The 15,813-nt window shown below is 46.6% G+C and overlaps 1 protein-coding gene and 1 long non-coding RNA gene across 6 annotated transcripts in view; one reads left to right on the top strand and one right to left on the bottom strand.

The window, feature by feature from the left end:
• The window catches only part of JAG1 (jagged canonical Notch ligand 1), a 35,827-nt gene extending 32,328 nt beyond the window's left edge, over positions 1-3,499 (bottom strand). Inside the window, exons 1-2 of one of the 3 annotated variants that reach the window (XM_086872648.1) lie at positions 3,331-3,499; positions 2,138-2,443 (exon numbers count right to left, since the gene is read on the bottom strand). In XM_086872648.1, coding sequence (XP_086728774.1) covers positions 2,138-2,443; positions 3,331-3,402 — 378 coding nt within the window. In that variant the 5' untranslated portion in view covers positions 3,403-3,499. Of the gene's footprint in view, positions 1-2,137; positions 2,444-2,648; positions 2,898-3,330 lie in introns of those variants that run through there. The other 2 variants (XM_023923145.2, XM_086872658.1) reach the window with 2 other exon arrangements.
• The window catches only part of LOC111926477 (uncharacterized), a 32,829-nt gene continuing 19,965 nt past the window's right edge, over positions 2,950-15,813 (top strand). For 2 of the 3 annotated variants that reach the window (XR_015281879.1, XR_015281875.1), the window contains exons 1-2: positions 3,986-4,062; positions 10,029-10,207. This is a non-coding gene — a long non-coding RNA (uncharacterized LOC111926477). Of the gene's footprint in view, positions 3,323-3,985; positions 4,063-10,028; positions 10,208-15,813 lie in introns of those variants that run through there. The other variant, XR_015281876.1, reaches the window with a different exon arrangement.

Here is a 15,813-nt window from a genome sequence, read left to right as displayed (position 1 = left end):
ACCATTTTTATATGCATACATACAGATTCAAAGCACTCAGATTACTAGGAGCTAGTTTAAAAAAAAAATCCTTGATGTACCTGACTTCTCTGACAAAAGTCAAAATCTGCAACACAAGCACTGCAGCCACTGGCAGAGCTTCAAATACCTCAGATTTTTACAAAGCCCTTTATCCCTTTGATGGCATATTTGATAACAGTTTTATCTCATTTCATGTTAGGGAAAAAAAAAAAAAAGAGAAAGAAAAGAGAAAGAAATAAAGGACAGACTTGTACTTCCAACAGAGAATACTTTTGTTAACTCTGCTATTGTACTTAGTAATACTATCTCCTTAAAAACGGAGAGTTAATTTCTCCCTTGTGCCTCTTCAGCCCTCGATATTCCACAAGTCCCAACTGACAGAGGAGGCAGGTAGGAGGCAGCACAGGACACTTCAAGAACACATGGCTGCCTGCAGCACTTGGCGGCAGGACTACAAAGTGGGTGTCTACACCACAACTGGAGAAGGAATGCTTTTGGGGCGGGTTTTCCTCCCCCCCAGAAGAAGTCCAGGCCCTCCCAGCAACCAGTCCTTATCTGACTATGAAGGGCCAAGCTTTGGAGGGTCTAGGCATGCTTCCACCTCGCCAGCAGCGATAGTGGCAGAGGATAGGAAATGAGATTCACCCCTCCTCTGCATGCACATTCAGGGCCCTCCTCCCCTCCCAAAAATGACCTTAGGCATCTAGGTTAGGATGACTGGATTTACAAAACTGCTGAGCATCAACATACCCCAAGGCAGTTGGTAGGAAATTGTCTGCTCAGCACCTTTGGAGAAGGGGTGTGTGTGTGTGTGTGAGGGGGGGGAAAAACAGTTTTGTTTCCTAGGTGATCTCAAAATACAAGTTTTAGGAGCAAAAATTTGGGAGCTTTCAGCATTCGTACAACAGCATCTCAGAGAGGCACCTCAAAAGCCAGACATGAGCATCCCAGATCAGTCACCTCCAGCTTTTGCTCGCCTGCACACAGAATTGACAGGCACAAAAACCATGCACCTCCTGCCATCTGAGGCCATGGCACTCTTCCATGTCCCCAGATCCTGTGGCCCTGGAGCCTGCCTCTGTGGCTCTGTCCTGTTTGGAAAGATGGTCCTCACTCTCTGTGCAAGGAGCTGAGGGCTCCTCTGCAGAGCTGACCATCAAAGCTTCAACCCTCCCGAGCACCCCAGAAGAAACAAGCAGCGGGGATGTCCGAGTATTTTTTCCACAGCCAACAACAAAGCAGGATCGATGATGAAGGAAGGGGTCAGCCATCCTCCATCTCTCTGCTCGGCAGGGCTGACCAGTATTTACTAGAGTGGACAACGCAAGTGGAAAAGTGCCTGGCAAAAAGCCCCACGCCCCTGAGCCATCGAGTTTTGCACACAACTAAAGGGAAGCCAGAATCTCGGGACCGCAGAGGCAGGTAGCCAGGAAAAGGTGCGCTGTGGGGAGGAGTGAGTGAAGTGCACCAAAAGCTAAAGCCAGGCTTTTCTCAGAATTTAGCTTCTGGAGTCCACAAGCACCTCCAAACACAGCCACTTTCCCAGAGAAGCTGGCAGCTACCTCACCAAGAGCAGCAACAGCAGCTCCCATCCACACCGAGCAGTGCAGTGAGATTTCCCCTTGGGAGAAGCAGGAAGCCTTCCCAAACACGGTCTGGGGAAGGAGGCCAGCTATGACACACACTTTTCACACGGGATCCCTCTGCAGCCCCTAACCCACTGCTCTTCTGGCTTAAGCCCAAGACTTCACTGGTTAAGAAAAAAAAAAGAAAAAAAATGAACTTCTGACCTTCTAAGTCTCAAGAGACTTATTCATGCTGTAAAGTGCAGAGATACTGGGTTTGCTTCCCTGACCCATTTAGATCTCCCTCACTGCACATCTGACTTTCAAATTTAACAGGCTGTGCATTGTGAGCCCCAGGGAACAAAAACAAAAACACCACTACATTTTACTCATTTCTGTGCTGCGGATTCCCGACGCTCTTGCCAAGATGCCTGCTCCCTCCCAAATCCTGATCCCTCTTCCCCTGGCACAAGAAGTTAGAGTTCAACTCGCTAAGGACATCTCAAGCACCATCCAACACACCCGGAGCCAGAGCAGCCCAAGCAACTCACCGGCCAGGCGAAGCTGAAAGGGATAACGATCCGGTTCTTTTCATTATTCCGGCTGTACTTTAAATTGAAGGTATTTCCTCCGATGACAGGAGTGGATTTGGATCCGAAGCTGCAAGGACCGCCAGCAGTGACCCGCGATTGATACTCCTTCAGGCAAACTTTAAAATAGGTGTCACACTCGTCTCTGGTGCATTTTTTATCTCCTGGGTTTCGGGTGCCATCGCAGCAATTTCCATTTTGCAGTTCACCATTCACATTTTGCATGGATAAGATCTCCAACTCGAACTGTCCCGACGCTAAAGTCACCTGTTAATCCCAAGAAAGAACCGAAGGAAAAAAAACAAAACAAACAAACAAAAATTAAAAAAAAAAAAAAGAAACAAGAGACAGACAGTTACCTAACTTTTTTCCCCAAACACAATCTACAACAACTCTGAAGACAGGAAAAAAGTAATTTTAAGTGTGCTTGCAAGATGCACACGCATAATATTAAAAATAAAACAAAGCCAACCACTTCAAGCTTTTCTCTCTCAGACATCCATGAGAAGGGCTCATAAATCAGCCCAACTAAACAATGCCATTAATGCCAAGAAAAGAACTTTAAGTGCCAGCTCCGAAAAAACAGCGCGATGAAGGCTTCCAAATAGTTAGGAAATAAAACTAAACCAAAGCAAGAGTGCATAACGCGAGGAGCAACCCCAAAAAAACGATGCAGCTGTTAATGCGCTGCCTGGAAAGGCACCCAACCAACTCCTCTGCCGCCTCCGGGGTGCAGCTGAGCGGGGAAAGCTGGAGCTGCCCAGCTGAGACTCAGACCCCGCTCATTAATCACCCCAGCAGTGCTGCTATTAAGTTTATCTTAAATAAATAAATAAAAAATTAAATAAAATAGAAAAAGGAAAATGGGGAAAAAAAGTGATTTCAGCGTGAAAATAAAACCGGTTTGCAGTCATCGCATTTCTTGTTGCCGGGAATTAAGCTTTGCTGCAAGGAGCACTCCCGCGTTTGCCATCTCCACAGAGAAGTTACAAGCAGCAACTCCGCTCCGGCCGGAGGAGCCGTGCAGGAGCGCCCCGTCCGGGATCTCCCAAACCCATCTCCCGCAAGGACTACAGGAGAGCGCCAAAACGCCGGCAAGCGCGCTCCGGGCGGCCGGAGCGGCCGCGTTCCCCGCGCCGTGCCCAGGTACGTACCTCGGCCCGCAGCGCCAGGAGCAGGGTGAGGATGGAGCACGCCGCCGCGGCTGCCCGCCGGGGCGCACGCATGCCGCCGCCGCCGCCGCCGCGCTGCCCGCCCGCCCGCCTGCAGGGCCGCCGCCGCCGCCGCTCGCTCCGGGTCGGGACGGGACGGGGAGGGCCAGGAGGGAGGAGGAGGAGGAGAAGAAGGAGGAGGGCGAGGAGGAGGAGGCGCCGCCGCTGCTGCTGTTGCTGTTGCCGCTGTTGCCGCCGCCGCCCCGCTCTAATATACCGCGGCGCACCCGCGCCGGACAACGCCGCTTTTCAAGCGCTTTCAATAGCGCCCCGCTCTTCAATGCAAAGCAGCCCGGCCTCCTTTTATCCGCCTTATTCTCTCGCCTCCCCTCTTTTCTTTCCCTTTTCTTTTCTCTCTCTCCTTTTTCTTTTTTTTTGGTTTTTTTTTTTGTTATTGTTTTTGTTTTATTATGGCGATTATTATCCCAGTCCTTTTATTTCTTGCGGCGGAGCCCCTCGCCCCCCCGAGACACACGCACGCACACACACACACTCACTCACACACACACGCACATGCAGCACACGCACCGCCCCGCAGCCGCCCGCCCGTCTGGGAGCGCCGCCGCCGCTCCGCTTCATCTAGCCCAGGGCGGCAGGCGCATGCGCCCATCCATATGCATGAGGGGGACAGCAGGAGGAGGGAGCAGAGGAGGGGAATGGCACGGGCAGGGAAAGGCAGGTACCGACGGGAGGCGGCGGCGGCGAGGATGGAGAGAGCTGCGGGTTGGCGGCTCCTCCGCCTGAGGGAGGCGGCGCGCTCCGGTCGCCCCGAGGGTCCGTGGCTCTGTCCGTGCCTCCGCAGGTGCTTCCAGCGCTACCTGGAGCAGGAGGAGCCGCGCTGAGGCGGCCCCGGCGCTCCCTCAGCGGCGCTCCCGGCTGAGGGCTTTTCCCGCCCCGCCGCTCGTTGAGGGGACGCACGGGTCCTGCCCGCCCGGGAGCCGCAGCCCGTTCTTTCGCGGCGCTGGTGGAAAGAAGAAGGAAGCCTTTTGACAGACACTATTTACGGTGTGAAACCTTTTCCCTGCCGCTGGCCGGCGGCGGCCGCCCGCCCTTCCCGCCGCTCGATAGCTGAGGCGGGACGGAGTGGGGGCGCTGCCGGGAGCGCTCGGCGCGCTCTGAGGGGACGGGAGGCACGGCCGGCCCGGGACTCGCAGGTAGCCCCGGCCAGCGGCTGTCCTGAGGGCAGCCGAGGTGGCAGTCGCCACCGTGCGACTCGTAGTGCCCGCCTCAACACGAGGTCGCGCCGCCGAGGGCCTCCCGCGCTTCAAGTGGGAGGAAAGATCCCTCAGTTGATCAATCCCGGTATCACAGGGCTGGCAGAGTGCCGAGACCTTTAGGGACTCTGTCCCCGCGCTGCACAGGCTCATCCCAGTTTTCAAGTATGTACTCTGGTTGCTCTGCCACGCATCCTTTCAGGAGCAAGGTCGAGAACCACACAGCCAGGTGGTTATTTAAGGGACTCCGTGCTATGGCTTAGTGAGAAGCCCAAAAGTTTGCGCAGTAGTAAAAAAAATTCAGACTGGTTCCCAGAGGAAGAGCCACACATCAAAGGGCTTTGAACAAAAAAAGAAAACCCCAAAAAACCCCACCCCTAACTTTGTCTCTGGTTTGGGAAGTCCCTGGGCTGCGGGTCTAGAAGTTGGGTGACTGTGCTGGGAACTCGCTGCATCACTGTCCCTTTCTTCCTGAGGCGCTGGCGACAGGAACTTGGCCTACATGACGTTCGGTCTGACCCAGAACAGCTATTCTTATGTCCTGATCTATTCCACCCTGATCTAACGCAGTAGATGTGTGAATGTCTATTTTATACACCAGTGTCAGTGGTACAGAGGAAAACAAGATTTCTGACCTAATTTTATATCCTTTGTTTTCATTTCCTATGGCAAAAGCAAAGTGCGTGCCTGTTCTTGGCTGTGGTGAGGTCTGTCCCGTTCTGGAGTGCCCCAGGCTGGAAAGCTGGTGGTATTTGTGCCCCTCACCTTAGAACTGCGCTTAGACTTCCACCAGATTCCTGCAGATCCTGTTCCCATTTCTGAATTCACAATTTAGAATCCACACCGGTGATTTTGCACCTCACATGTGTGAGGTGCACAGTTGCCGAATACTCCTTCCATCCTTGCTCGAGCCCCGGGTTCCAGCAGCATTGCTTGTACCTCATTGGATTTATTAACTTTCCAAAGGCTGGTAAACCATCGTGGTGTTTAATCTGCGACATGGCTGCAGTTTGGTGATACCAGTGCCTCTCTTCTTTCTTTTCCAGTGGGTGTTGGTTAGCTTCCACAGCCTGGTTAAATGTTACGCACTCCCAAGTGCCACACATCTGCTCCTCTGGGCCTTTAAATACCCTGCTGCTGCTGGTATGCTCCGTACCTCTAGGGCAGGTCTGGAGTTGGCCTTTCTGTAAAAGGTTACTCCACCTGTTTGACTCCAGTGCTTAGGAAATCCAGAGTTCTCTTTCCCACAGTGCTTGTGACTCAGCAGTGTAGCTGCCTTCAAACAGAATTACTTGTCCAACAACTTAAAATGCTTTGCAAGCATTAATGAATTAAGTCTCCCAGTGTCTTGAGATGGAGAGTATTAGTGATAAGTAAAGCAAGGCAGAGCATGAATCATGTGCAGAAGCACATTGCAAACCTCTCCCTTGCAGCCCTGAAAGAAATTTTGACCTCATAGAAGTCAGCAGTAAAATCCCTCTCAACTAATTTAGTCTAGAATTTCCCCATTGAAGTCCCATCTCTTGCTCTTTTTCTCTGGGCTGTCAAAGCCAGATCTTGAGCCACTGCACAGCAGTACTGAAAACCAGCTGAGTGCACTGCCTGCAGCCCGAGCATCTTTTGGAGATGCACTACGGATACAGCAACGTGCAAGCTGCTGCGTGTGCACGGGGGCCTGAGCTGCAGTTTCTTTGAGCAGCCTGAGACTGGTGCACATAAAATCCCTGCTGCAAGGCTCTGCCTGCACGTCTCACGAGGTGTGGAGCTGACGTGTCTTCCTCTGTGGCTGGTGAAGAACTTTTCAGCATCTGGCACTGGGCTTTTTACATTGCGTAAAGTTACTTCCTGCTAATCGTCCTATTCCGACATAATTAGATCACATCCACATTAGAAGCCGTTACAGACATCGAGTGTGCCAAAGTCCAGCATTACAGGCTGTGCCTTGCTTTGGGCCTGAATCAGCTCCCTAATTATAGAGCTGTTCATTGAGGCCACTGGGAGATTGCCCAGGACTTCGGTGGGACGAGGATCACAGCCTTTAGAGGGAGTGTCTGGCTTATGAGGGTCAGGTGTCGTGAAGTCAATTCTTTGTGTGAGGAAAGTTGTAATTTCCTTTTAAAGCTCTGTGACTCACTGAGCCATGGCTGTGAACAATCCCACAGGATTTCCTTAGATTTGTGATACCTGAAGGTAAGCTTGGAATGGCGCCCCTGGAAAAGTTCTTCGTTCAGGGATCTGATGCATCTCATTTTTAAGTCGGTGACTAAACTTGTGTTTACTACTGTAATGCAGATCAAGAGTGTTGCATAATCGTAGGGGACTGATGCTGCATCAGCCTTCAATAAACCAGTTAAAGGACTACCAGAAAAGAATCTGTTGACATGTGGAATCTGTGGTCATAAAGAATTCATAAAGCTCAATGACCTCTTTTCACAGCAAACGAAGAGGCTAAAGGAGCCCTTTGTTCCTCCAGGTTTTTATAAAAGTAGTTTTACTCCTCGAAATTAGCCAATAAAATAAATTTGCTGCAGTTTTAGATATAAGCCTGGACAAGCTGAGTGGAAGAGTGAAATTTCATCCACTCGGATAATCCTTTATCTAGGAGTTAAGCTTCCCTGTTGCAAGGAGAAGGACGTATCGCCACAGTCAATCACGGATGAGTGAGCTTTTAGATAAGGCCTTTCCTATAATACACCCACAACACTTCATTTTCCTCTTGCTGTTCTGGAAGTGACCTGCCCACTTGGGCGAGTGTCGCGGAGCAGAGATAGGGACCGCGCCGTGCTGCTTGGCTGACACACATTTTGGAGCAACACATTCCAGCAGATGAACCCATTTGCACAGTTGAGTGATCTAAACTTAGAAAGCTAATTTCTCTAATTACAAAGTGAGACTGAACTCCTGTAAAGCTTTTCATCACCTGAGTGGAATGGGAATTGCGCTTCCATAATCATTTAATGTTTAGAAACTAATTAGGAAGTGTTTTGTGGGGCAGCCACACCCAGTGTTAGACTATTTCACAAATGGAGCAGGGGAGAAAACTACCACTGATGAGAAAGTTGAGCAAGTGGCAGAGGTTAGGAGAAAGAGCACAGTTTACCCAGCACTGAAGAGTGCATCCCTACTTCCATGAAACCTTCACTTCTTCCCAGTCAGGCTATTTCTTAAAGCTGTGTCTTCAGGCAAGCTTTCCAAATGTGACAAAAGATTCTGGAGAAGAAGATGCTCTGGTAACCAGAGCCCCAAATCTGGTTTGTGGCCACAAGCACTTACTTTCCCCTTTCCCTGGGGTGTGCTGCTTAAGAGAACTAAAATTTCAAAGCTGTGCTGTGTTTATTGTGCACGTGCATTTTGTCACTTTGAAATTCCCACCTTAGTTTTTCTGCATGTTAGAAATTTTGCATTCCCCAGAATGAAAGTGCGTCACTGAATCTACTTCAGAGGATACTCCAAGAACAATAAAAGAAAAATAATAATAATAATAAAATAATTCTGGGGTACTCAGAAATTACTGCAGTGAGAACCAGTAAAGTCCTTGAAAGAGTTAAAGCTGTAGTACCCAAAAATACGTCTATTGTAGAGCCTTTATGTTTTATCCAGCTGTAATTAAGTGAATCCATAACATTATTGCTTTCTGTCACAGTTTAAAATTGAGACCTTACTCCATTCCAGAGAATACTGCTGTTTCTCCTTCAGTTTCCTTTATTTATATGCACATAAAACCTCTTTGGTTGTTTCTCTGTTAACCCTTTGAGGATCAGATGCCTCCACATTAACCTGTGATCCCAACTGCTTTGTCCTTCACTTCTCCTCCCCAGGGGTTGGATTCCTGTGCAGCAGTGATTTGATCTCAAATCCCTGCTCTCTAAAAGCAGGGAAGAGCTGAGACTACGGTTTTAGATCTGGGTAGAGGTACAGCTTATCAAGGTGGAGCAGCTTGCAGTAGGTGCAAAGACTGTGACACTGAGCAGTGCTGGCACGTCTGTCACAGACAAGATGACACTTTCATTTGATAAGCAGCAACCTCGGCTATTCTTGTCAAAGAGGCTGCACTGAAACCTGGGCTGAGCCCCATCTCCACTGAACAATGGGTTGTTTTTAAGAGAGTTCCAAGTTTCTAGTAGTGTTTTCCTCGAAGCTTTCTGCAGAGGTGCTTCTTTGAGCCAATTTGGTTGAAGAAGTGCTCAGGTCAATTTTCATTTTCTTGCTATGACAGCATCAAAATGCCTGAGCTTCTCTTCTCATGCAGATTGTTTTCATTGTTAATTGCATATGAAAGTACGTGTTCAATACATTCTCAATCACAAATTATCCTGAGGGTGCAAGACTGAAGTACACAGGGGTGTCATTTAGCTGAGAAAATGTCTAAAAAGAAGAGAGCTATGATGAGCAGATTTAAATTTGAGTGTACAGTAAGTGACTTCTGGCTTTTGCCAGCCATCACTCCCTGGCTGATCTAATATTCTGGGCCTGGACTTATTCCTGTGTGGGGGGTGTAAAGGGAGTTGCTTCATTTGGCCTGAAGAAACTTTTAAAGACATTAATATTTCTAAAATCAAAATTCAGGCCAAAATAGAGACGTGCCTAAATCAAGAAACAAAAACTTTAAGTTAGGGATATGTTTAAGGAACTTGCTGGAGTGGCCAGTGAGTTGGGCCACAAAGTTCAGTGTATGGGAGTGATGCTGATGATCTACAGGGGAAACCCTTTCTTCAGGGGGTTAGGGATGTGCACAGTGGCCTGGTTTGACATGGTCCCTTGGCACTGCTGACTCCCTGGTGAAAGGAACCTTTTTGCATCAGCTAAATGTTTTTAAAGCACAGGCCACAGCAGGTGGCTGGTGTCCTTGGTAGCACAGATAAAGGCAAGGCCCTAAAGGAGGGAAAAAATGTCTTTCTTTATGGTAATCCTTTATACAAGAATGAGAAGAGTCTCTTGACCATTCTGCAGGTCACAGCAGTGCTACTACCTGCAGATGTACATTGAGGACTTTTCTGTCACTGATCATGCAATGAGGGATCTGACAGGACTGGGTGTTAGAGCCAGCAGCACTTGGAAGAATCGGAGTCTACACTGATTTGGGAGTTTTGGTGTTGAAAACTGCATTTTGGACAAGACTAGTATCAACTCCCACCGTTCATCACTTGAGACTCTTCCAGTCCCACTCCGTGGTCAAAATGCCTGCAGCTTCCAGCAGGATAGTGGAAAATAGAGCAAATGAGAAGGACTGGAATAAGAATAGTCTAGGGACATCAGGGAGAGGTGGCAAATAAAGGGTCTTATTCTTGGGAGTCTGAGTAAGATACAGCTCCCTGTCATCCTGTCTCTCTGGTTAAAGGTTTGTTTTTGCTCTTTCCACAGTACCTGTGAGGTTTTCCATTCCTGCCTCCCTGACAGCTGTTTTGTCTCACATTTTCAAACACACAGGAGACAATTTTCTCTTCAAATGCTCCTGATCTCAGCCCTGAGTCTTGGACCACTCCAGGTGTGGTGAAGGTCGTCCCTGATTTGTGGCACAGTGGTAGCAAGATGGGTTGGTGAAGACCTGAAAGAAAAAGAGCCTGGCTGTGGAATTGGACCCTTAAAACCAATTAATTTATTTGAAGGTAATGTCATTCCCCAGTGTGCTCCAGCTTTCTGTCTGAAAGGGGCCACAGACTCACAGATCCACAGTCTGTGTGTTGCCCTGAATTGTTGGGGTTTTTCCTATATATAATGATGATTTTTATTTACTGTGGCAGAGAGGAACGAATGAGGATCTGCCACAACTTGAATGGAAGCAATTCCACACCTGTCCCTTTAACTGCACATTGTGGTTGGCTGCCTTTTATTGTCCTCCCCTCTCTGGGGCTGCAGGGCAGTGTTTGTGTGTAAGGATTTCCCAGCCTAGTGAGTGACCCCTCATCTTGCTGCTCCGAGCTGTGGCTTCCGTCCCCTCCTTTCTCTCCAATATTTATTGGAAGCACGTGCTAAGGAATCTGTGAGCCTGCAGTGCTAATGAGTGCGTGGCATGGAGCGGGGCAGCAGATGCAAAGGGACAGGCACGTTTCCTAATGAGGGAGTCTCGAGACCCATCTGTTGAGTCTCGTGGGCCCTCAATGAAGTTTGCTGCCCGAGGTTGCCAGTGAAGGTTTTCTTCTCTGATGCTTTTAGTTCTCAACAAGTGCAATCCTGTATAGAGCAGCATGTCATGGGGTTAGGTTTTGTTGTTACTAGCAGATAATGTGACTTTGAAAAGAACGCCCCTGCCCTAGCTGAAAGGAGGATAACCCTCCTCTACCCCCTTCCTTCCCATCCTTCTTGCTCAGATCAATAACAGGTCCCTAGGCACAAAGCCTGCATTCTTTTATTCTCAAATTAGAGCAGCTGCAGCAGCAACACCACAGCTCATTGGAAACCTATTAGCTTTTGAAAGACTTAATCCAGTTTGAAAATAACTAGTGTTTCTCAATCCTTCACGCACTCACTCCTGTAAGAGGCAATATTCTTAGGCTGCATTGACAGCAGACTGGGCTTATTATTATAATAACCTGCATCTCTCTCCGTGTCCCAAAGGGGCAACAAAGAAGGCAAAATGTCAGTTTCCCAGCTTCAAGGGCCTAAGAACATTGGATTTACTCTGCCATATCACACCCTATCACTGAGCCCTGCCGCCTACCATCCTGCCTTCAATGGTGACTGATGTCTTGTGATTCACTCTCCAATTTCATAGTTTTTAAGGCCAGAGGGGCTATTATGATAATCTATTTGACCTCCTGCGCAACACATTAGAATTTCATCATTGGTGGGATAAAAGCTGGGAGCAGCTGGATTCTTTGATGTGGCTCTGCTGGGTAGCAGTGGAAATTTGGGGTTCTCTTTTGGGGGTACTCTTTGCTATAAGGGGAATTTGGTTTTTTCCTTTTTTTAAAGCACCGGAAGAGCAGAGCTTTGTGAATGGGAGCATACGCAGCAAATGCCTTGCTTTCAAGGTAGGGGAGCTGATTTTACTTGGAAAGGATTTGCTCCTCTCTCTTGGTTTTTTGTTTAGTTTTGTATCTCCCCTTTACTCAGGATCTCCCTGCAGAAGCACTGTAAGATAAATATTCATGTTTTAAAAGTTGGGGTCTGAGCTTCAGAGATGTTGAGGCCTTAAATGCCTTGTGAAGACCATTGCAATGAGGAAATAAAGTTTTCTTTAACAGGATCCTCAATTTCATGCCCCAAGACACACTGAAAATCTGTAGAACGTGAGAGAGCATGTTTTCTCATTTTTCTTGAGTCACAGCCTAGTGTGTTTTCAGGGACATTTTCCTCTGCTCAGACTTTTCCTGTACTGTGCCAGTCCCAAACCTTTCCTGTAAGTGCTGCCAACTGTTATCATTAGTGTTGGTACTGATAATTTGCCAGAGGTGGCTGGGGTGGGACCACCAACTGATTCCCGAAGGCCACTGAACAGCAACAGCTTTTGATTTCTACTGACCTGGACCAGATTCAGTGTGGTGACCTAGAGCTAAGGGGCTCAGTATCTCATTACTAATCCCTTGAGCTAGCCAATTCCTTCCACCAAGTCAATGTTTTCTAAAGTGTTAAAAGACTTTTCCTGCCTGCCTGCCCATTAAATCCTGCTCTTCTGTCCATGTCCTTGGATCAGCCTAATCACTGAAGTGGATCAGTTTCAAGTCTTAATGATGCAAGCTGTGGTCCTGACAATGCAGAAGATGGCAGGCAGCACAGCTGAGGCAGGCTCTGCTCTGGGGCTCTGCTTTGGGGTAACCCTGATGTGCTGCTTTTGTAATGCATTGCCAGCTGGGATACAGGGTGTTTCCTGCCTTTAGCTTATTTATCTGAGATTTACAATTTATATAGGTTTCTAGTTACTTTTAATTAAAAAGAAAAGAAACCATGTGTTTTCCTGGATTGTCCGTTGACATTGCTTTTGGGTGCAAGTGATAATTTTCTCCCAGGATATTTTAATCTTTTCACTTTCCTAGATGGGGGAATTTCCTAGATGGGGTATGCAGAAAGAACTATGCAGAGCACCATCACTGTGTTCCAATGTATCTTTAATATTAAAGTCTTATATCTTAGAGATACAGGGAAATGTGTTTCAAGAGGGTGTGTGCAGAAAACCTCTATGTTTCACATTAGAATCTGCAATAACCTCATCCACATACACCTAGCAGGAAACAGCTTCCATTTGCTTAATTTTAGGTTAAATACAGAGCACTTTACAAGTCCCATATATGTGTCTCCTATTCCAGCAAAGCTTCTTCATAATTCATATAGACTTACAAGGATGGACATACACATTGCTCCATGAATATGCTTTTTTTCTCCTTATGTATAAATACACACACACACACACACACACACACACACACATATATTTGTATAAAAAAGGAAAGTTATTCTCAGATATTTCAGTTACTTTTCCCTGGTAACAGTTTTCTTAATATTTACTCTGGTAAAATGGGTGTGGCTGTGTTTTTATGAGGAATCTTTTTCTTCTTGCAAAGTAGGAATGCTTTCCCCCACTGCTTATGTGCCCACAGGCACTCAAATACAAATTTTCCTCACCAATCTTTTCTTAAAACAGAAATTATTCATAGAGAGGAATTCTGCCTTTGACTGCATATAATAGACCAGGCTGCAAATGAAAAGAGCATGACTCTCCAAGGTTCTGCACTTGCTCTTCTGGAAGGAGCTCAGTATCCGCCGAGTGATACTAAGCACATTTTACTTACTTACTTTTGGATCAGGATACTCTAATTCTGTGCTATCTCATTAAGAATCTTCCCAAAATAGGTAATTAATCTCCAGAATCTCAGGGGGTTGCTTCTTTCTAGTACTGGTGATGTCAGTTAATGCTCTGTTACCATTTGAAGCCAAGTTCTTAATGCGTAGCTTGACATGAAGGCCCGTGTCTAGTAAAGACACAGAAGCAGAATCTGACAGTCCCCTTCCTCTTGCTAGCACTTTGTTTATGTGAATTGTTTCCCAAGTTAACTCCTGTGGCCTAACCCCAAAGAAGAGAAGATCTAATCTCTGATTGTCCTCTGGGACCATCCCTGCAAGGTCCTTGAAGAATATATCCTGTTTCCCAGTCAAAGAGTCAATCCAAGGATGTGTCCCGGCTTCTCTTCTCATTTGAAGATTGTTTACCTGTTATTTATGAACTGTGTTTTGTCTATGGACTGTTCCTAGTGTGGTCGCATTGTGATGCTTGTTAGAGAAGGAGGAAGGATTAAAATGGCACAGACTTTACGTTCAACATCACATACCCCATGCAGAAGGATTTGCAGTCATTTTGCAACTGCACCAAAGTCCAGTCAAACATTGGAGGCTGCAGGAATTCTGCCGGTCGTAGAAGACAGATTGAGTCTGTAATAAAGAAATATTGAGAGAATTCCAAATTACCTGCTCTGATGATGTTTTAGAGCAGCATGGTATACATTAATGGGTATCAGATGTGAAGCAAAATCTTGAACATTTCAGGAGGATGCTAAAATGAAAGCAATTCAAGGATCAAATTATGTATGAGTGTCAATATTCAAACCCAGCTGTAACAAAGAGAATGCTCTCATTTATGCCAGCTGGTATTACAGTTTGGACATTTTATTAGAGTATGAAGTGGTCACTTATTGTTCAAAGAGATTTTTCCTGAAAGGAAGGCAACCAGTGCTGAAGAGCTGAAAGCACTGAGTTGTGTTCATTTGGATTAAAAATAGGTATTTTGGGCCAGCGGAGCTACAAAATAAGCTTCAAAATTCTCAAACCAAACAGTTTTCCTTTTGGTAGCTGAAAAGGAAACCGCACATCCAGGAGGAATGTAGATCAAAGCAAACTCTGCAAATGATGCAGAAACACATAAAATAACAAACAAGGCTGGTGGGAAGAGGGGAGCTTTTGTAAGTAGATAGGTCTGTTCATATTACACTGAAACCAAAGGCAAGATTGCTAAAGAAGATACTGGAGAGGGGTATATAAGGGTATAGATTTTTCTCCTCAGAGGAATTTTCCAGCCTGTTTTTGCATCTCCATTGTATTTGCAAAGTAACAAATAAGGGGCATACTCAGCAGCAGATCTCACTGATACCAACTTTTGCCTTTCACCACCCCGTCTTATCTCTTACTTTCCTACTCTCTCTAGTTTTCCCTGAGCCTGCCTCTGCAGAAGTCTGTGGCAAAACATGTTTGTTTCACTGCTCACCCATAATGCTGCTAAAGCACATCATTGGGTCATCCTCCATAACTAAACTTACAGTATTTAGATAGTTTACCTTTCATACTTGCAGAACAGAGCAATTCTGAATGCATCTACTATTAGCTGTGTGCATTGGAATTCATTTTTTTTAGGATTTAATGTATGAGAGTACAAATCTACCTCAGAGCTGTTTTATTAGAAAAAATAATATTGCAAAATAGTTCTAAATTTCTCTTTTCACTTATGTGTAAGTTGCTGCAATAACCAGTTTTAAAAACAGAATTGATAGGGATTTGGTAATTGTTGCAATGAAGTCATTCTTCAGCTGAATGACTTGTCCAGTCCTTTCTTGGATGCATCTTCATGAAGTGATGGGCATGTAACTCTTGAACTCCTCAGGGTTTTGTTTCACAGAATTCTCCATACAAGAGGAAGGACCTTGCAGGAGGGAGAAGGGCTTTTTGTCCAACATCCAAGAGGAGCTGGGATTCTGGGGATAGCTGTGTTTCCTCCTGCAGATCCGGCAGACATCTCCATTTCCCTTTTGTGTTGCCAGCTCTACCATGTGCCTCTCCAGCTGAAGAAGCTGCAGGTATGGCACCTACCCCACCTTTGGTAGAAAACAGCTCTTTCCTTGTGCTGGAGGTCATTTATTTCATCTAGGCCAGCAAGTGGAAAGGCAACTTTTCTTTATGAGCTGCATTTCTTTACACAGAGCACGTGTCTTTTACCTCTCATCCCCCCAATCTTTCTTCTGCAGCCACACACATTTTGAAAGCACCCTGTTCCATTTTTCTAGGGTACAATGGCCTCCCAGGGCTCTGTAGATTCAAGGACAGGACACAATCTGGATTGACACTGACTGCCTGGTAGTTGGAAATATTTGACTTGCTTCTTCTTCTTTTTTCCCTTTTTTTTTTTTTTTTTTTATTTTTTATTTTTCTTTTAGGTAGACAGGCCCTTTTTGCTCTGCCTTGCAGAGCAGACGTTCATCAGGAAGGGCAGGCCCCACTGCACCCATCCTGT

Source organism: Cyanistes caeruleus, chromosome 2 (genome assembly GCF_971803275.1).
Source record: "Cyanistes caeruleus chromosome 2, bCyaCae1.hap1.1, whole genome shotgun sequence".
NCBI classification, from domain to species: Eukaryota; Metazoa; Chordata; class Aves; order Passeriformes; family Paridae; genus Cyanistes; species Cyanistes caeruleus.
This window is presented reverse-complemented; position numbering and strand designations above follow the sequence as displayed.